The following is a 20608-nucleotide window of genomic DNA, read 5'->3' on the forward strand; positions in this document are numbered from 1 at the left end:
TGCGGAGACTTGTTTCTGGAAAGAATAAGTATTGCACATAATGGCTCAAAGTTAACTTGCAACATTAAATCACATTCAGGTTATGTCCCAAAGCATGCCACATCACAAAGGGGGTCAAGTGATCAAGTCTCCTCACCTATGTCCTACTGAGTATCCTCTACATTACAAAACGCATCCAAAGTGTTGTCACTGTGTAGATTGCATAAACATCATGTCTGTGTAAGGAAGGCAGACTCCATCATGTAAAGAGAGGCTACAAGAGAGGTGATCTCAAAGAGACAAGGAAAGGAAAGTTAAAAAGGAAAAAGGAGATCTAGTGCATTACATTAGGTCCTGCATTAACACTAGCCATGTTATTTCTGTATTACATTACGCATGCCAAGAATAAGTAGAACTTACAGGCAGTCCCAGAAAGAGGATCTAAATATTCAAATAGCTGATACCCACTCCGGTGATAGAAGGGAAGATTTCACATTGACCAAAGCCAAAACATTTACCCTATTGATAATCTCATTGACTACACCTAGGAGCGAAATATCAGAATATACTTTCAAGACTATCAAAATCAGTTTAGAAAGGTCTTGTCATGCCTTAGGATCCTGTAATTATGTGTATTAGGACAGAGGAGAATCCATATATGACTGGCTAATGATAGCCTCGGTTTTTTTGTTTTTTTTAATATATCTACAGAATCACACCAATGCACCAGACAGTTTTCAGATTTACCAGCACTTAAATATATAAAAGCTAATTGAAAATTATATTAATATCATTCATTTTCTTTTTTAAATTAAGTTTACCATAAATGCAGATCTCTTAGTAACAAAGGTACAAAATTATTTTTCACCAAGTGAAAAAAATGAGGTATTGCAAAAGGAGTTCTCCCATCTGTGAAAAATGTGCCTAAAATGACTATTGAAAAAAATATTTAGAAAAGTAGTGCATAATAAATGTATATATGTTCATGACAAAATAATCAGCTATAAAACACTGTACAAAAATCAGCAGGCCATGTATAAAATAATATCTTTATCTCTGTGACAGCAAATTCTAGCTACTACCATATCCAACCACAACACTTGTGATAGAAGCTCCAGTCATGGTAGAGCGTGCAGTGGTACACCATGAGGACAGCTCAGGGAGACTGGACTGTGCGTTCCCATTAGTTTGTACTACATTAGCATGTTAGCTTCCAGTGCTAATATCCCTGACAATATAAAGTGAGCAAATACTACTGCCAATACCTGAGCCCCGAGGGCCGTGTCTTTATTAGCCGACACCCACAAACCGAAACTCCAGACAACTCCAGCCTCGTCCTCCGCCGAATGACGAGAGGACGCAACATTATCCTGAAAACCCTCAGATCAACATCTGCTTTTTGATGATGTGTTTTCGGCCAATCTTTGGTTTGCCCTTTCTGGTTACAAAGTGTCGACTTTTTAAACCAAAAACCTAAAAACTCATGCCAGCAATCGAAACGCATGTGCCAGACTGAAGGGAGATTTTGTTTTGTGACGTGGCCAGATGCTATACACTGAGCTTCTTGAGAAACTCAGCCGCCCCACCGTCTGAAACGGTGTCCCTCCTCTGTTCAACCCAACCATTTGCACTCAACCTTTGGTAAATGGTACAGCTGTTCTCTAATCCTGCAAGCAAAAAAGTAAGAAAATGCACCCTTCTTAAACTCAAATTCCATAGTTAGTATACTGATTTAGGTATGATGAACCTCACTTAAATTTTTATGTTACTCTTGACAACAAATGTAAGCAGCTTTGCCAGCTAACACGAAAAGAAAGTACAGTCAAGTCAGAAAACATCTAAATCCAAATCTAATGCATCCATATGCTTCATGCACACTTAAAGTCAAAACATAAATGGGATTTCACTCTCTTAGCATTTACTTCTTTTAGAAGGCCCAATTAAAATAAAATAAAAAAATAAATTAAGTTTATTTGTTTTTTTAATTAAAAGAAAAGTGCATTTATTTTTCATATCGTAGCCCGTACCCCTTCCCTTACTACCCCCTTCCTTTCAATCCCTCCCCCATCGTCTCCCTCGCCCCCTCGCCTCAGTTCCAGCGGAAGGAGATGTGTCGAGGTCGGTCCCCGCCCTCCTTCACCAGCGGCTTGTGGAACTCGCGTCCGGCCCGGGAGTGGATGGCTGCCCAGCAGTACTCGCAGTAGTACTGCAGACAGGTCACGTTGGCGCAGAAGAACGGGGCAAACTTGCCCCCACAGCGGGTGCCCTGGCACTCATCACACAGCTGGTCGTCCAGGACGTATGGCTTCACTTCCACCTGAGAAAGAAGAGACGAAATGGACGACGGCAAAACTGTTAAAATGGAGGTCGAGGAAAAATTTTAACGCACGCACGGCAGCATGTCGGATAGGTTTTAAAGATAGTAGAGGATGCTGCAAACATCAGAGGGACTCACCCGTTTATCAATCTCCCCGTGCTGCAGTTGAACAAATCGGGCACTGATGGCCGCAATGTAGCTTTGCTGATTAGAGAAGGCTACTCGCCCCGCCCCTTTAGGATACTTCAGTTCAGGGTCTGTGTCGATCCCAGCGTAACACACTCCCCCATACAGACGATCCATGATCATGGCGAGCTCCACTGGGAGAGCAATGCACAATGCCATTAATGGGATCAAAACAACACCTTGGAATGAAACACATTTTAGTGGATCAGCACACACGCTTACCTGCACGCAGGGGACGAGGGACACCTCCGACAAAGATAGTCTTCCTGGGGTCCAATGGCTGAGAGCCGTCCATCACAAAGTCACTGTCGTTTAGGTTCCAGGGCCGGATCTGGACCTGCAAAAACAAATTTCCTCTCAGTTAGGCCTCACTCATACATTGGATTGTGGAAATAAAAGCAGCTTGTTGCTCATGTAATTTGGATAAACACATTTCCTTGGTTCCTTTTGACTGCTATTGCAGGATGTTGTTGTTGGCGGCGGCAGCGGCCGGGGATTTATACAGAAAGCCTCTGGAATGATGGTGAAATACTGAAGATGTTGAGGTAAGGGAAAGTATACTGCAGCAGCTACATAAAAGTACATAATAACTGATGAAATAAACTGAAATGAGCCTTCAGTTACTCAAGATTAGTACTTTACATGGTTACCAGTGTTTTTTAATAACGTTTGGAAGTGAAAATAAGCAGTGCACTAAACCTACAGGATACATCTGATGGATTACCTCACCAACGCCGTCCTTTGGGCAAACAAATTGAGCTGAACAAATTGAGCTGAACTTCCCTTTCTAGTTTTCCAAGATACAATAACCAGACACACTGAAACAAAGAAGGCCCGTGTGAGTCTACGATTTTAACATTCCTGTTAAAGTTCTGTACTTGACGGGCACGACGGACAGCGAGCATGCAGCAGCTAAACGGAACAACACACTCACGGGCTTGTCCTTGATGGTGGGGCTGGAGACACACAGGTACAGCTTGCCGTCCTCCTGAATGCAGGCGTCAATCAGGGCCTGAACAGAGCTCTCGTCTTGAAACAGCAGGAATGCATATCCTGGAAAGGTTGGACGACAGAACAATGAGCGCGCACAAATACGCATCATCGCCGCGCTGTAGAGTCAACACGCTGGCGGGAAAACATGACGTTCGACTGGTTTGACTCACCTTTCGGTGGGAAATAGGACTTGCTCTCTGCCTTGTGAGGCCAGTCAACAAACAAGTGACCGAATCGGCGGAAACTGGCAGTAATTTCATCTGAAATAATGAACCCAAAACCATCAGTAACGGCATTTTGTGTTGCCCTAAAATCAAATTACGTTTAGTGTTTCACATATGACAGTAAAAATGTATATATATTAGGGGTGTAACGGTTCACAAAATTCACGGTTCGGTACGATACAGTGGAGCCACGGTTCGGTACAGTAGAAAACTATAAATGCCAGAGAAATGTACTTTATTTTAAAATATATTTATTCATTACAACTAACATCATGAAGTTATTCTTTGACTTTGAACAATGATGGAACTATACCTGAGTGACTCATCTTCTGGGGTGTCTTCTTAGCAACACATAAGCATAAAAACTGCTCCTTGATGTTATGTTGTATTGTTACTTACATCTTGCAAAAGAGATGTTTAATCCCTTTATTTAACTACCTGGTTAAATAAAAGGTTTAAAAAATATAATTTAATTTTTTTTTTTTTCTTCAAACTTATTCGGTTCGTCATGCGTACCGAACCGTGAACATCGTACCGAACGGTTCAATACGAATACGCGTACCGTTACACCCCTAATTAAAATAAATAAATATATATAATTTTTTTTAAACTTTGCTCTACAACCACGTACATTGAAAGCATCCTCTGCAGCCATAACATGTCTTTACCTTCATCTATGTCTGGGGGCAGCCCGCCAACAAACACTTTGCGTGAATAGCGCTCCACGCGTTCACCGTTGAGGTGGGGGAAACAGTGGGCTGACCCGAGGCCAGTGAGCCCCTGGTCGCCGGACTCGTCCTCTCCAAAGGAGCGCTCGTCCTCCATTGGGAACAGAGACGAATGGCCTGGTGGAGGAAACCATCTGGATTACACATATTAGTTCACCACCAGGGAGGTTGAACCACAATATTGCAGTATTAATGAGCAGGGAATTTAATTAGATGTAAATGAATTAATGTCAAGAAATACACACACACAAAAAGCAGCCGTGATTGCTATATCTGATGAAATCATAGTATTAACACTAGTACAACTCTGGAAGGAAGAAGGGGCTTAAACCCTGAATTATTCAAAAGCAGGATAATCAGTGACACTGAACAACGGAGCAGACAAACACAGAGGCAACACCACAGAGTTAACATTTCAGGAGTCTGCTTTCTAGAAATCACATTGAAGAAATCAAGACGTAGTCACAAGCTTTACCTCGTCTTCTGCCATAACTTCTTGCTGCATGTAAAACACAAAACACTTTGATATGGCTTTTTGAAAAATGCACAAAATAAGAAGAGCAAGCAAAAAACCGTCAGGGCTTGAAATTAAATCCGTTAGATCAGCTACCAAAATGGCGACTATTTTAATAAAGTAATAACCAGTAGGAATCGCCACCAGCCAAAATACTTTATCAAATGTATCCATTTAGACATGAATCCATTTTAACTATCTCCTCCAGCATCCATAAAATACAATCAATACCAAATTGTATCTTTCAGTTACTCCAGATATGTATGAAGAAACATTGAATCACGGGTTTTTTTTTTAAATTAAATGCTCATTATTATGTATGGAAGAATTGATGACTATTTTTCAATATCACTACAAAAATAAATACAATTTACAAACGTACAGTATCTGCCTCTGACGACATACAGTTACTCTCTGCTGTATCTGAACCTCTCCGACAACAATACTTATTTCTTACTTGAAGAAGCCTGGTCATATTTCAGTCAGACATTTTGGTCGTGTGTCACAGCGACTACCACGGCTCTTTAGACGTGTAACAACACGTAACATGACTTAAGGCAGAATGAGTAGGATTTTCCTGAAGAACAATGTCTAGACTCACACATAAATAATCCCTCTCAGTCATCACTTATGCCCTCTGCCTGTACGTTCTTATTGTGCTGTATTCAGGACATTTCTGGGCACTGACCCCGTAGAAAAAAATGAAATGTATTGACCAGGTGCCATTTTGTAAGCACGCACCCAAGCGGAATCTACGACGATGGTGGACACGTCCGTGGAAAAACCGCAAATATCCCCATAAAAACAGCCAGGCCTGGTGCCGCTGCGCTAGGAGGAAGGCCCAACTTTAAAACGTTGCCTTTACAAACAAACGACAAACTTATTCTGCCTTTAAGTGAGTTTGTGTTTTTACCACTTGTTTTATCTCTGTGTGATTACGTGATATCCAGAGGTTTCCCTTTTTATTTTATATGAGCTCACCGAATTCCTATCAATGAAGAATTTTGTACCCAGACTTGCGTTATAAATCATTAATTTCAAGCCCCGACTGCTGCATATTAGTATGCACGTCATTTACATACCGTTCATAGGCAGAGGCCCGTCTCCACCCTGGTGAGAGAAGCTGTAGCGTCCTACATAACAAAAAACAGGAGGCCTCAGAACACCATGTCATGACATTTAACTCCTTTCACTTACGTTTAGATTCCTCCCCAACCCATTGAAGGTACATTGTTTTCTAGATTGTTTCGGTGTCCATAAGAAAAGGACCATGATAGCAGCCACATTTGGGATAATAATAATGAAGAACTCTGCAGACAAACCAAATAGTGCTTCAAATGCAGCTCAGCTTATTCTTACATGTGCCCGTTAGTGTGATATCATATGCTAGAAAAATACTGGAATACATCCGAGAGTGTGTGTTAGACTTGCAAATAATTAGGTCATTCTATTATTGAGGAAGAAGCTGTAAAAAAAACTAAAAAAGTACATGCATCAGCTGGTCTAGATTAGCATCAGATGGTTGTGATGCGGGGAGAAAAAAAAAAAAAAAAAAGTCCTTGTAAGAGTGGCGAACATGTTTTTCATCTCATCCAACTCTCTATAATAAGAGTCTCCGCAGCAGAAACGCTGCAGGCGATTGTTATCATGAGTTACGGAGAAAGACAGTAATGTACTGTAATGCAAGACTGCACTGTCACTAATCTGAGAGAGTCTCATTCATAACATGTTCACCTGATTTAAGTACAACATACGTGTAACGACAAGATAACAAAATACTTTTTGAGAGGTACAACCAGCTTACTCTACAAGACCCTCGTTGTCACTGGACAAGAGAAGCCATATTCATCCAAGATGAATAGTCTAAACTTAAGCAGCAGTCAAAGCATAATTATGCCTGCATGATCTAAAAAAACTGGAAGAATCTTGATTTAAATTAGGAACTATATGATCAAAGAATCTACCCAGACATTCAATGCCAGCTTTTGGCACTTTTTAACTGCTGTGTACACATTTTGGTCGACACTTAAGACGTACTGATGTTTGACAGCCATGTGTGCTGACGCTGCATTTAAGTCACAGTCGAATGAAGTTAAGAGGAAAACATATACTGGTGGTGTCCAATATTAAAATATATATTTTATATTATACATTTTCCGTGGCCACAGTGCGAGGTATCATATTGGCACAAATATATTGAAAGAGTTTGAATGATACCCAGCCCGACATAAACTACAGCATGCATTGTTCAAACTGAATCAGTTGGCAGCATTGTGAAAAAACATAATTTCTTCTTGCTGGGAAACACGTGCAACAAACGGCTGTATTTATCGACAGCCAGCAGTGAGGAAGCGTATCCTTTCCTCACCATCGCTAGTGTGGGAACTAACCTTTCAAAGAATCCTGCTCAGCCCTCATAATGTCAATCAGGGAGTTCTCCAGAGAGTGCATACTAAAACCATCAAAGGAGCGTGTTCTCTCCTGCTGAAAGAGAGGTAGACAACAATTAGCCTCCTCGCTTCCCACATCGCCATCTGAAGCTGCAGGAGCCCCGACAGTTTGCCATGATGCTAATAAAAACTGCAGAGAATATCCCCCGCAGAGAGCTTCAGCGGAAGGCACTGTAAACAGAACATGGAGCCCAGAGTATGTTACAGAAAATCACCTGCATATCTCTGCAATCACATCTTCCGCTCTGTCCGATAGCATTATAAAAGGAAGATATGCTACTCATGCAGCCTTCCACGTACACCGATTTCAGATCAATACAAATTCTAATTGAATATTCTGAGGTAAAAAGAAATACAAGCATTTAAAACATTTTAAAAAAACACCCAGAAAAAAAAAAAAAAAACCTATGGTGAGTAATACATAACATGAGAGAGTGCTTCACTAAATGGGTTGCGAGCATGCAAAGCTGCAGAGGAGCACAAGACTTCTCAAATCAGGACAAGAGGAAGGCCATGTGATCAGAGCAGACAATAAGACGCAATGATCTCAATAAGAACCGAGCGCACACAATACGTTTCCATTCATCCGTTTAGTTGGCTTCACTGTCACGCGTCCGGTTTTGCTCGGTGGTATATTTATTGCATTTGACACAGCCATCTAGCGTTTAAGTCAACATCAGTCACCCCTGGAGGACACACTGAAACTGACCTACTCTTAGGCTGGTGTTTTAGGGATTTGCTAGGTCTGATGCCTCATAGAACTGAGTATTACCTGTGATATGCTCGCCTGGAAAGGGTAGACACTGTCACTGCGGCTCATGCCGTCCTCCACCCAGCCCTTGTGATTGAAACCAGAGCTATTTCTGGGGAACTTCTGCGATGGAACCTGTAGGACAGTCGGGAGTTTCATACACGCAATCATGTCAGTTATTGCAAAAATCTGTGAAGATATATTAGTGCATGAGATGAGTCATGACAATTATGTCTACCTGATTGTTGGGGAACGACTTCTTCAGCGGGGAGATGGAGTTAAGACCCGTCACCCCTCCACCGACCCCGCGCCTGTACTCCCGGACACCCTGCGTGCCCCCCCAGCCGCCGTACCCACCGGGGCTCCAGGAGGTGGATGTGGGAGTGGAGGGACTCTGGTAGCTTCCCCATGGTGAAGGGGGTTTGCTCTGGGCAGGAGCGAGGTGGGGCAGCTGGGTGAACGGTCCAGTGCGATGGGGATGCGGAGGGAAAGAGGGCTGGGTTGGATGAGGGCTAGCTGGGGAGCGTCGGTGCTGCTGTGGGACCCCCTGACCGTGGGGGTGGTAGTGCTGGGGGTGAGGTGTGGGTGGGTGGTGCTGCGAGATCTGCGGGGAGAAACTACCTCCGCCTCCAAAGCCAGGCGCGGCGTGGTGGGAGAAGTTCTGGAACAGCATGGGAGGTCCGTTGGCGTTGGAGCCAGTTGGGCCGAAGAACCCTCCGACGTCTTCCCCGACCACTGGAGACTGGTTGGATGGGACAGCAGGCGACCAGTTGTTAAAACTGGTCAGCGAAGATGAGGAGGACTGTGCACAGCTTGTACCCATTCCCAGGCTGTCCTGGTAGTCGAACCCGCTTAGCACAGGGGACTCCATCCTCAACTTCTCCTTTCCACCGCTGCTCTCCAAGGAACCCTTCTCCAATTGGCCATCTTCAGGAAGAGCTCCCTCAAGCTCTCCTAGGCCTCCCACGGCCTCCTGCTGGCCCGGGGACAGGGCCTGAGGCTGGGTCTGGACCTGAGACTTCTCCTGCATGTCCTGGAGGTCCAAGGACTTGGACTTGTCTGACTCGAGAATCTCATCTTGCATGTTACCGTGTTGGGCTACGGCAGGGAACAGCCAAGCACTGCCCCCATTGGTGGAGCAGGTGTTGTTTACGAAGGAAGGGGGGCTGGGGGGGTTGGAGGGGTGGTGAGGGTGCTGTGGTTGGAGGTGAGGAGGGATCCTTACAGGGAAAGGAGATTTATTACCGCTGCTGTTCTTCACCAGAACTCCAAACCCGTAGTCCCCCATTTAAGACACCCAGTAGATCTTCAATTCACTTTTGGCTGTCACCGTCGTCTTTATCCTAAAATGTGGGTCGAGGAGGGGCAGGATAAGGGGGGAGGAATGGGTGACAAAAAGCATAAGGCTGTTACAGCTCAAATTGATCTGGCCTACAAAAAAAAAAACAAGCCTCGCCATACCCTGTGAATGTGCTTAGGCTGCACCCTGTCTGGTCTTGTGATGCAATCAATGAGATTAAATCATTGACTCGCGGGGCCATGGGAGGCCTGGACGAAACATTACACTATAATAGCAGGCAGCCAACTACGGAAAACACACATCCGAGCCAGCGCCGGCAGCTAACAGCCGGGGCCGGTGGCGCTGACGTCTCTAAAGGTCGTTACGCAGCTAGCAGCGAGCTAACAGCTGCTCCGCCACCTTCCATGTGTTCTATTAAAATCATGCAGATCCCAGCGGTCCATTTTTTTAATGTACTGCTCTATGCGTTACAGTGCACCCGTGAAACGCACCAAGCGCTGCGTTGGCTCACAAGCACGGACACTTACCGAATAATCCTCCTTTTTCAGCGATGACCTCCTCATACGCGACCATTTAAACACGGGGAAATGTTGATGACGTCTCGTGTCTGCTCTGAACCGGAGGGTAGTTCCCTTCACCGAGCCGCTACGCTAGGATAATAGCCGACACCGCAGAGACGCTGTAGCATATTTGCAAACCAGCTGGGAGGCAATAAATGAATTCACTGGCTACAACGTCATCGACATTTCAATGAAGTACACGACAGCGTTAGCAACGACACGACGGTGGAAATTTCCAGGACTTGTGCGGTTAGAAACGGTGCAGCGTTGTGGCTCTTTAGACGACCTCGTCTGTTTCGTGTCCTGTATGTTCAATGTCACACAGCCTACCAAACCCTGTCATCATTTACACGTCTGGAAATAACGTAACGCAACCTCGACGGCTGTTCTAACGCATCGAGGAACATGTGTAATCGGTAACATGTCGGGTATAGCTACCTTCAGTTCGGCGTCATGATCTTATCGTTTAGATGTTGCCATATTTTAGCGTTTTCCCTTTTTCTGCATTTCCTAGGCAGCCGGTGTAAATGGTCTCTTCTCTCTTCTAGATGACAGCTGGACCAGTCGGGAGACACTTCCGTCTACAAGCCCCGCCCTCTCCATCAGCCACCAGCCACTGTGTGTCAGGATTTCCCTCGAAAGCCCCGCCTACTTTACTAAAGTCTGACATGTGATTGGGTGTTTGCCGTGAGGTCACGCCCATAGCACTCCTTCTCAATGAATGGCACATGCACTCCAAACCTTCTCCTCCCAAATAAGGATGCCTTGAAATCAATGGGAGGAGTTGATGTAAGGTAAGGAAAACACATACAAGATCCAGGGAAATGTCTATCTAAACCCTCAACCAAGACTTTAAAAAAGCAATTTTAATACAAGAGTACCGCAGGCCAATGGAACACAAAGGGTTAAAACCCAAGCTTTAGAAGTTGTATTTGCATTTAAACCAAATGCAGATGAGTTAATTTGACGAAGCAATTGTTTTTTCCCTCCACCTCAGCCTACAGCATTTGTCTAGTTGAGCCGTGTATCAGACAGGCCCTGAAAAAGAAATGCATTAGATTGATATTGATGGAAGACAGATAGACAAATAGATCCTTATGTTTGATTTGGTTGAACTGTTATAAACCATAGCAAAGTACTGCACAGCAATCTCATTAAAATAAGCTGCTGCTATTTTCAGTACATAATCGAGCTTAAGAGCTGGATTCATTTTACTTTGGTCAGATCTGTGCAGTGCTCTGATCATACCATCATATCATACCATCACATGGTGTAATGCAGGTATCTTTAGGACATACAATATGGTCTTCCTCATCTGATGTCTACTAGCAAGCCAGAACCTCAAATAGATGTGCTCTCTCTTTTGTTGAAGCCAATTCATTAAAAGCTTAATGATCCTTCACCAGGAGAGGAAAAAGTATCCTTTTCAATAGAAGTACTACTGCTAGACCTGCAGTATACATTACTCAGGCGGGAGTACAATTACTTGTTAAAGCTACCCAAGCAAAAGGGACTCATTTAGACAGTCCTAGTAAACACTGCTGGGTCCTGTGTCATATTAACATGAACTTGAGCAACAAATTCCTGTGCAGGTCAGTAATGCTGTTTTGACTGTCGACCATTTTGTCTGTGAGAGCATGAGCAAAGGTTGCCTTATTTAGACAAGGAGTTTCAAAGCCAGTTCAAATAGAATACCTTCATGATTTTGCCACATCACCGCAACTGTAGGCTGTCAGGTGACTTTTTTCTCTAAACGCAATTTGACTGCAAACCCTCATCAAAATGAAAAAAGCTTGACATACTGGTTTTACCATGTACTAAAAAGTATCTGAAAGACACACTCAGTTCCTGTCACTTTCCAGAGAGAATAATTCACTGCTTGCTTGTTGAGTTCGTCTTGTTAACATTGTCTCTCTGTCCCCCAAGGCAGACCCACCCTTCATTTGTATACTGTAGTAGCACACCCCACCCCTCTCCTATGTGCAGCAGGGCCTGTCGGGGTGGTTTAACGACACACACAGCAGAGTATCTTGAGCTTCTTTAAAAATAACAGACTGCTGGTTCACGTATTACTGGTCTACCAACTCAGCAAACCATTGGTAGCTCTGGCACTCACTTGACTTAATACCAGTTAGTACACTGTGTGCATGCCGAAGGTTGAGAGTCTGAATGTGTGTCGGGCTCCACCATCTTATGTGTGCTGCTGCCTGCTGTAGTTCTTTTGAGGCTGACAGTAATTTGAGCACAGTGAGTTGCGTCAGCGCTTTCTTCCCTGAGAGCAACTCGCTCTGTATTCCCCAGTGCAACTGAGCTTTGCTGATTCGGTTCCACTTATTTTATGCAGTTTGTTGTTCCAACTTTAGGTAAATATAGGACATTGATCTTTCTGATGCTTAACAGGAGACAGAAGCTTGGTGCACCCGTTCACCCTGTGTGGTTCTTTAATGATTCATCCGTGGAACTTAGGCACCCAGTCATTAATTCATTAGTTCAGACTGGAGCACGGGGCAGATGTTCACAAAGCACCCGAGGCCAGCTATCTCGGGTTTCTCTTCTCAGAAGTGCCGTCTCTCTCTGCTGCTCAGCCTCCTCTCATTTGTGACTTATTCTGCCTCCGTATTGATAGAGCTACGTTGCCATACCAACCATGGAAACCGGGAGATTTCTGGTCCAGCCGGCAGCCCGTTGTTTGGCCGGGAGGTCATCCATCTCAGCCTCAACGCATTGTTACAACAAGCTGAGTGTGACGCAGCATGAATTCTCCCACACACTGTAATCTATACAGTGACTATAATGTGTGACACCAACAGTGTACAGGCCATGACGTCAGCAAGCAGCTCACATTGCCCTTTTCATATGGGGGCAGAGAGAATAATATAGATTTCACTTTCTGTCTACACTGGCACGGTTGATTTATTGCAGTTATTATAATTTGTGTGTGATAAGCGTGGGAACATATTGAGAAATTCGACCCTATTTTACAAATTGCGTACAATAGGGTCATCCCAGCAATATCTTCTCTGCCTGAACGAGCAAAAGTATTTTTTTTTGCTATGTATCAAGTGTGTAATAGGGGGACAGGCTAAAGGAGTACCATAAAGAAGGGGGACTCACAAGAGATAGATTTTTAAAACAAGGGTCAATCCTGAAGCCGCAGAGAACCAGATATTCTGACTTTTAGATCCTAATCTGGGTCAGTCTGCAATAATGCTCGATTTTGAATGATGCAACTTGATCATGTTTTCCCCCCAAACTGAGATAATAAATGAGATCATTTTTTTTCAAACGTTCTAAAGCTCTGCTAGAGCCACAGAAAACATGAAGGCAAGGTAGTACTCTTTGTGATGACTAAACTCAGTCCTCCTTTAATATGAAACATGATTGAAGTGCATCTGTTTTCCCTTATTAGACTGTTTGGAGATGTGCTGTTCATGTGTGCGTCCTTATCCAAGGAAGTGAAGACACTTTAGATTCAAATTTCAAATCAAAAACAGAGACATCAAATACGTCAATCAACTTTTCATTTCAGTTTCAAAAGCATGTGTAGCTTCAATCAAGCAACTCACTCGCTCCTATTACAAATCAATCACTTGCACCTGCTCCCACCAGCTGCCTTCATGTCAATAACAAGAGAGATGTCCCCACCCAGTGGTCACTTCGCATCACTACACACTCAGAGATGACTCGTTCAGAGCTGGTGTCGCTGTGACAGAATGTGCAGGGCAGATTCCCACTGAACGGCAGAGGGGCTGTTATCACAGAAGCTTTATGATGCTTTATGACTCTGTGGATACATTCTTTAAAAACAGCAAGGGCAGGATTTGTGTGTCAAATTCCCATATATGGCCAGTAGAAACGCACCTCAGTACACTTAACTTGACCCTTGAATGACTCAAAGCTACAAATCAACAGTTGGAAGTCCTCCTTTAAAATAAGAGGACTGTCTAAATGTTTATTGAGGCAATGTACACTGTTGGGACAATTCATAAAAGCTGACACCCTGAACCCATCCCAAGCATTGCATACAATCCAGAGCAGCTGACGTAAATGTTTAGGCCTTTTCAATGGGGAGGATATTTCCAGCCCTTGAAACTCTAAACAAAGCTTGTATCTCACAAAGCCCGTCAGAGGCAACAAGTCAAACTAACTTGTGTGTATACCTGAGACGACAGAGGGCTTCTCTGCTAACCTGCTCAGGGATCGTTGGTTTACCACTGAACGTCACGTCCTCTTGTATGAACTCTTCATCTGACGCACAATGTCATGGTGTTTATGCCACGATTTTACACTATTTCAATGTTTAAAAAAAAAAAAGAACTATATTGATGCACACAAATACAGACAAAAGTATTTTAATGGGAACAAGATACATTTGATTCCATGAGTCCAAAGATATTGATAGGCTCATATGCCCAATGTCTTACAGGTCAGTTACAAACTTCTAGACCATGTCCTGTATTTTCAAAGGTGAGAGCAGAGTCCTTGTGCTTAACGGATGAAAAGACGTAACATGGTGATGGAGCACTAACAATAACTGAAACGTGGTTAGTTTTATTTTCCTCTGAACACATAAAGAAAAGCCATTCAAGCCACTACATTATTACAAAAAAAGGCCATATCAAACCTAATGACAGCGAGCTGAACAGATTGTCACTTCACACACATACAGTACATTCTCAATAGGATTAGCTTATGTCTCGTGCTGGGATGTCACAGGAATCCAAACTTCAAAAAGAAAAAAGGAAAGAAAAGCCTGAAAAGCCTCACTGATGATTCAGAGCCGCTGCGCTTATAATAGTCTCTAAATGATTGGGAGGAAAAGCATTACCTTACTGTAAGCACATCAAATAGAAACATGAAAGAAACCCTTAACTGAGCAACACAATCTAAGCAGGTTTTATTTCTTTGCACCAATCCCCCCCCTCATGTGGTGTAATGTGTTCACAAACTGCACTTCCACAGCTAAAAGCACGTGACCGGCCTGAAATGGTGAAAGCCTGCCTGTGACCTAAAGGAGGGAGAGAAGAAGAGTACTAGGAGAAGTAAAAGATGGAGTGAATCATCACATTTAAAAAAAACATTGTCTCTCTCCTTCTCGCTCCACTCCCCTCTGCCTCTGTGTTGCTGGCTCTTGGCTGTGTCCCAGAGGAATTCTCTGGTGGCCTCAGTAAATATAACATTTAGAATAACAGCGCCAGAGCCCCCTTGTGTGGACTTAACCCAGTTCCTGGTTCCTCGCTGCGTTGCCCGCAGCTCTAACGAGTAGAATAACAGGCCTTCATGTCTCTCCTGACCTAGGTAAAGGACCAGAGTGGAATAAGGGCTAATTTAGAGGGGCCAGAGATCTGGAGGGTTTCTGTCAAGCCTCTGTCCTGCCCACTGGGACGCCACAAAAAGGCAACATTGATCTTCTGAGAAAGGGGCTCGATCTGGTCCGAAGGAGCACGTGGGGACACAAAACTTGCTGCCGTTTTTGATAAGGGAAACCAGGGTTGCTCAAATGAAACATCCTATCCAGTAAGGTCTGGTTGAGAGGGTGACAGCTCTGGTAACTTGGTCTTCTCTCCTAACCTGCAGCAGCCCAACACACAACTGACAATCATCCAAAGTGCAAAATCTAAGACTTCTGTGGCTCAACAGCGTCGTAAAACAGCTCAACATTAAATCTCCCCACGACACAGTATCATCCATTCACTTAAAATCACAGAGAAGCGGTCACTGCGGACAATAACAACTTTAGGCACCTTGATGTGTGTGACTTGATTGAACATCCTCTCTTTGCTGCTGTTCACCGATAGCTGACAGTAAGACGGGAAAACCAATTCAAAGAGAGAGAATGCACAACATTGGAGAGTTCAATTATCATTCGTGAACAAGAACAATGACGTCTCCTGAAGCTATAAACGCGACGTTAATCTGGATTGTCACCGAGACATCGTTCTAAGGTACGATTAACAATGAATGAGAGCGACGGGATACCTTTTTGCGTCGTGCCAGAGTTGCACTAATACGTATGAAACAAGAGAGTGCGTGTTTGTCTCCCCAGTCATTTCTGCCCAGACAGCAGTGCTTGTTGACGTCAGAGATCAGCCCCGGCTCACTTGTTTCTAGCTTTGTGAAAGACTTATCAATACATACATGTGTGGAATAAGCGTCCATATTCATAGTATTACTTTTGCATCCTCTTTAGAGTGGATTTTCACTTTAAGAATGCACAAGTTTGGTGGCTTCGTGGCCTATCATGCACTACAATTCATATGTGCCAGAACTGGACTTAAAACCTGTACAATATGTATTTAATCATCAAGTATCTATAATTATAATACACATTCCCACTTTGAAACAACAAATGGTGTATGTTACATATCTACAGACCGATGTGTGATGGGTGCAATACTGTGAGGAGAACAACAGACCGCACACCATCTACTATGTCATCTATAGTATATCAGTGTTGCATATTGTAACTATATTTATACATGTTTATATAAATATAGATAAGTATATTTCTATGTACATTTTGATACTTCAACATTGCATACAGGATAAAATAAATAATACAATCAAATCTTACAGTAAGTATGATTTGAGAAATGCTATATTAGAGCCAAAAATAATCCGAACAGTTGAAATCATCATGATAATAACATTATTCAATTATTTAAAAATCGAGGCCTACGGTCTGGCATGACAGTACACGCTACACCACAATTACCCTGCAAGTTTACTATGTGAGATTGTTGGAATGACTGGAGAGGGCGGAATAAGGACAGGAAAGGGCGGGGCTTGTTTCCTTTTGCTCAGTCTGTCTGGGATTGTGTGTGTGTGTGTGTGTGTATGCATGTGGTTTTGTGTGAAAGTGTGCATAAGTCTGCAAGTGTGGTTTTTATACGTTGTATGGAGTCAAAGGTCGGTACCGTCTCCTGCGCTTTCACCTCCGGATGTCGGTGGCCCTGGGGTCTTCCTGCTCAGCCACCACTCCGGCCTCTGGACTCTGGCGGCGGGGTCCCTGACTGCGATTGCGTGGGTGAGCGTTGAAGCCGGCCTTAGCGGGTTTTTCCTTGTCACCTTGCCGCGGGGGGCGAGCGTGCTCCGGCTCAGGATGGGAGGGCAAGGGGCGGCGGTGGTGTTCGATGGCAGAGCCGGCGGGAGACGGAGCGAGGGAGGAGCAGAGGCTCAGACTGTCGCACAGAGCCCCCCAGTTCTGCTCGCACTGTAGCCGGACACTCCGTGTCAGTGCCTCCTTCACCTCCTCGCCACAGCTCAGGAGAATATTCACCAGCTCCACATATGGGCTGGGCAGAGAGAGGCAGATAACCCACATGAAGCTTATTCATGTTTGGAAGCACAATAGATCTAGGTCTAGGAAATGACAGGAGTAAATGGCATGATGCTATTACTATACATGGAAGAAGAGAACAGGCTTAAAGTGGCAGAAGAGTCCAGGGAAGGTAAACACTCAGAGATAAAAAGAGAAGGGACAGGCTCGTGAAAATGTATCCAAACATGCTGTCCAGAGCAGCCACTCACCCTTTAGGGAAGAGATCCTGGAAATGGATCATCTCCACCATGACGGCCACATTGTCCTTAGCGGCAGAGCACAGGTTGTGTTTGATATAACACTCTCTCTGGAGCTGGAACACCATCTCTTTAATGGACACACACTTCCTGCTGATACAGCTGAACTTGTGCCGTAGCCCATGAGCCATACATTTCAGAGCATCCTTGATGAAGGACTTCCCCTGTGTACATAAAGAGACACAACTGTTGAGTGAACTCAGGACAACGTTCCCTGAAGTTGTTGAAACCTGAGAGCACACACATCCGCAAAAGAAAACCCTGGTTTCAGTAGTGTCTGACAGTATGTGTGGATGCATTGGAGGAAACTTTGTATGTACATTTCTAATACAGAATGGGGTGATGGGATTCTGCATGAATAGCAATAAATTGTGTTACTCTGCTGCTGAAATCTTCTGGATTTGTCAGCCAAAGATTCCTAGAAGCTGACCCTATAGAAATGTGAAGACCCCACTCAGACCCGGCTTGGCAGGGCTTCAGCCTTCGCTATGTATGAAAAGGGAGCAAACTAGGCGTCTGGCCAACTGGCTCATGACCCTTAGTGCAAACTGTACACCAAGTGAACTTCCCAAGAGAGGAAAACAGATGAGGAGGAGATCAGTGTATGTAAGATCTCACTTCTAGAAAAGGTTCTATGTTTTGTAGAAGAAAAAAATAAAAAGCAAAAGTAAAGAAATCAGTCCATAGATGAGTGTGGAGCAGCAAAAACAAAAAGAAAAGGAATGTTGCCTCTGGTTATACCATTTTTGCAAAACACACAGACGGACCAGTTTAGTACCTGAGAGTCAAATTTGCCAGCGTTGTGCAGGAACGTCATGCAGATTTCCTGTAGCCCTCGTATCTCGCAGGAGTTATTCTCAAAGCACTCAAACACACCACAGCCGACATCCCCTGCACTCACCAGGCAGTGCTGGATCTCAGCTGGAAAGAGAGAACAGGTTAGGGGGGGGGGGGAGGGACCTTATCATCTGTTCACAGCAGAGACAGCGGCAGACTGTTGCAGGCGTGTCTGCAATGAAGTCCACACAGCTTCAAGGCACAACTCCACTTTTGGCACTTCAGATTGCTGCACGAATCACAAAGCTGATGTGGCCAATAACTATTCCCACAGACGCAGGCAGAGTGTGTGTGTGTGTGTGTGTGTGTGTGTGGGGGGGGGGGGGGGGGGTCTAATTTCCCAAGCTGAGGGGTTCCTGCAGAGGAACACTTTGACAGATATTACGGTGTCATTCTGCACCACAATCCATCTGCACTGCCTATAGCATTGAGATGGGATGGTGCATTGCAGATACAGCCATGACTACTCGTGGAGGAGGCAAATGCAGTCATCTCTATTGTCCGTCAACTGAATGTGCAACAGCAAGTCCCGCATGATTGCATTCAAATATAACCTGAGATTGCATAATGAAATGACAACATCGAGGGAGAGAAAAAAAAGGTCCCTCATTAAGCGACAGCAGCAATGCAGGCAAAAGCACTGGGGGGGGAACATGCAAGTACATGTGAATACATAATATCAGCTCCTGCACATCACTCGCTGGCTCTCCAGTGCCCCTTTTCTCTTTACTGTGGCCGTGAAAGACAGGAATAAAACAGACGTTGGAGGACAGACATTACCATGTGAAAGTGAAGGTCTCTCTTTTAGCCCCACATTGCTGTCATAGAGCGTGTATTATGAGACATCTGACAAGCAGCAGGGAACCTGTCACAGAAACGGCTGCTTACCATATGTGACAGCGTGTTTTACTCTCAAGTTAATAATATGGCAAATTGCAGGTTAGCTCGGCAGCCAACGGGTCGTAGTTTACACAGATCGTAACTGTTGACTTCAGTAAAAAACATAATTACACGCGTGATTTGCCTTGAAGCTCATAAGTTACGGGCGTAATAACATTTCCCCCTCAGTCGGAAGTGCGCGCCGTTGCGTAATGAAGAGAGAAAAGAATGATCGAATGTGACTTTTGAGAAATCACGCTTGTCAACAAAGAGCCTCTGTTTTTTTGGGGGGGGGGGGCAGTAGAAGGGGGGTTAGGGGAAGATCTGCTGCGGGGTTTGTAGTTTAACTTTAGTGCGCAGGAAAAGTGAGCCGCTGTCAGCAATGCTGGTTTTGGCATCACGGGAATGTGCTTGGATCGTACGCGCTTGGCCGCAACGTGCGTTGAATTACACAGTGGTGGTGCTACCGGGGTCTCTGTTGTGAAACATGCGTTACAGTTTGGCCCCTTTTTTTTCATTGTAGAGGCAAGAAAACAATTATGCTGTAATATTTTACCACAGGTCCACATGATGCGCTTTTGTCTTTACGGTATTTCCCCTAGATGATTGGTTCAACAAATAAAAGTCCTGCTCGCCTTCAGCGCTGAACCACTCTACGACAATCATTACTGCCCCGCTAACCTGCGTGGACACATCACTCAACAATCACTTCAAGAGACAGCTTGGAAAAAAACCCGCGAAAACACAGATTTCGTCCAGAAAACCACTGAAACTGTTACCTAGAACGCGCTCACACCAGCGCACACGCACGCACACCTAGATGCGCTGCCGTATACATTACCTATTACCTTGTGCCATTCTATTAATAGTTTACTGACATATTGGATTTCTGTCTGTGAGTATTTACAAGATATCGTCTTTCTGAGTGATCGAAACGGGTATACTGAGAACCGTGGCGCCGGGATTTAAGTTAGAAGCAATCGGAGGAGTCCCCGGCATGGTTTTAATTTGCAGCCAATGAAACACGTGTATGGACAAAACCCACGGAGACGTGCGAGCAGTTGCGCCAACGGAGAATCTCCACATTCCTAACTCTGTTGACACTTAGTTCATACCTGTATTCTGCAGGGACAGGCGTCCTTTTTGGCTCACGGGCTTCTCCGGGAGGCTGTCATGGATATCGATTTTATCCGATCCCTCCACTTGCTCCAGCAATGACAAAACCAGCAGCGCCACGGCCAGTTTGACCATCATTGCGTCCCCGGTAGTGTGCTCCGATTTCCAGCAAAGATCCGGCTGTGTGTGTGTCTGT

The 20608-nt window shown here is 44.4% G+C and overlaps 2 protein-coding genes across 9 annotated transcripts; both read right to left on the reverse strand.

The window, feature by feature from the left end:
* Positions 1 to 2066: 2066 nt before the first annotated feature.
* LOC306777167 (cytoplasmic polyadenylation element-binding protein 4-like) lies at positions 2067 to 10571 on the reverse strand. Of its 6 annotated transcripts, none has more exons than XM_079268178.1 (12): positions 10441 to 10571; positions 8381 to 9485; positions 8164 to 8277; positions 7332 to 7422; positions 6024 to 6074; positions 4903 to 4926; positions 4368 to 4544; positions 3646 to 3735; positions 3417 to 3535; positions 2705 to 2819; positions 2435 to 2616; positions 2067 to 2296 (listed from the first exon to the last, which is right to left on the reverse strand). In XM_079268178.1, exons 2-12 carry the CDS (start codon positions 9428 to 9430, stop codon positions 2069 to 2071), a joined length of 2241 nt encoding a protein of 746 aa, XP_079124304.1. In that variant the 5' UTR covers positions 9431 to 9485; positions 10441 to 10571; the 3' UTR covers positions 2067 to 2068. The 6 variants fall into 6 exon arrangements, with proteins under 6 accessions (XP_079124304.1, XP_079124302.1, XP_079124303.1 ...); XM_079268176.1 differs by having other exon boundaries at positions 7332 to 7425; XM_079268177.1 differs by lacking the exon at positions 10441 to 10571 and adding an exon at positions 9970 to 10070 and having other exon boundaries at positions 7332 to 7425.
* Positions 10572 to 14366: 3795 nt separating this feature from the next.
* On the reverse strand, positions 14367 to 20597 carry stc2a (stanniocalcin 2a). 3 transcript variants are annotated; one of them, XM_079269048.1, is made up of 5 exons: positions 20412 to 20597; positions 18359 to 18501; positions 17533 to 17744; positions 16920 to 17297; positions 14367 to 15010 (listed from the first exon to the last, which is right to left on the reverse strand). In XM_079269048.1, exons 1-4 carry the CDS (start codon positions 20548 to 20550, stop codon positions 16934 to 16936), a joined length of 858 nt encoding a protein of 285 aa, XP_079125174.1. In that variant the 5' UTR covers positions 20551 to 20597; the 3' UTR covers positions 14367 to 15010; positions 16920 to 16933. The 3 variants fall into 3 exon arrangements, with proteins under 3 accessions (XP_079125174.1, XP_079125173.1, XP_079125172.1); XM_079269047.1 differs by having other exon boundaries at positions 16895 to 17297; XM_079269046.1 differs by having other exon boundaries at positions 14367 to 17297.
* Positions 20598 to 20608: the final 11 nt, after the last annotated feature.

Source organism: Melanostigma gelatinosum (assembly GCF_949748355.1).
Source record: "Melanostigma gelatinosum genome assembly, chromosome: 5".
Classification (NCBI taxonomy): Eukaryota; Metazoa; Chordata; class Actinopteri; order Perciformes; family Zoarcidae; genus Melanostigma; species Melanostigma gelatinosum.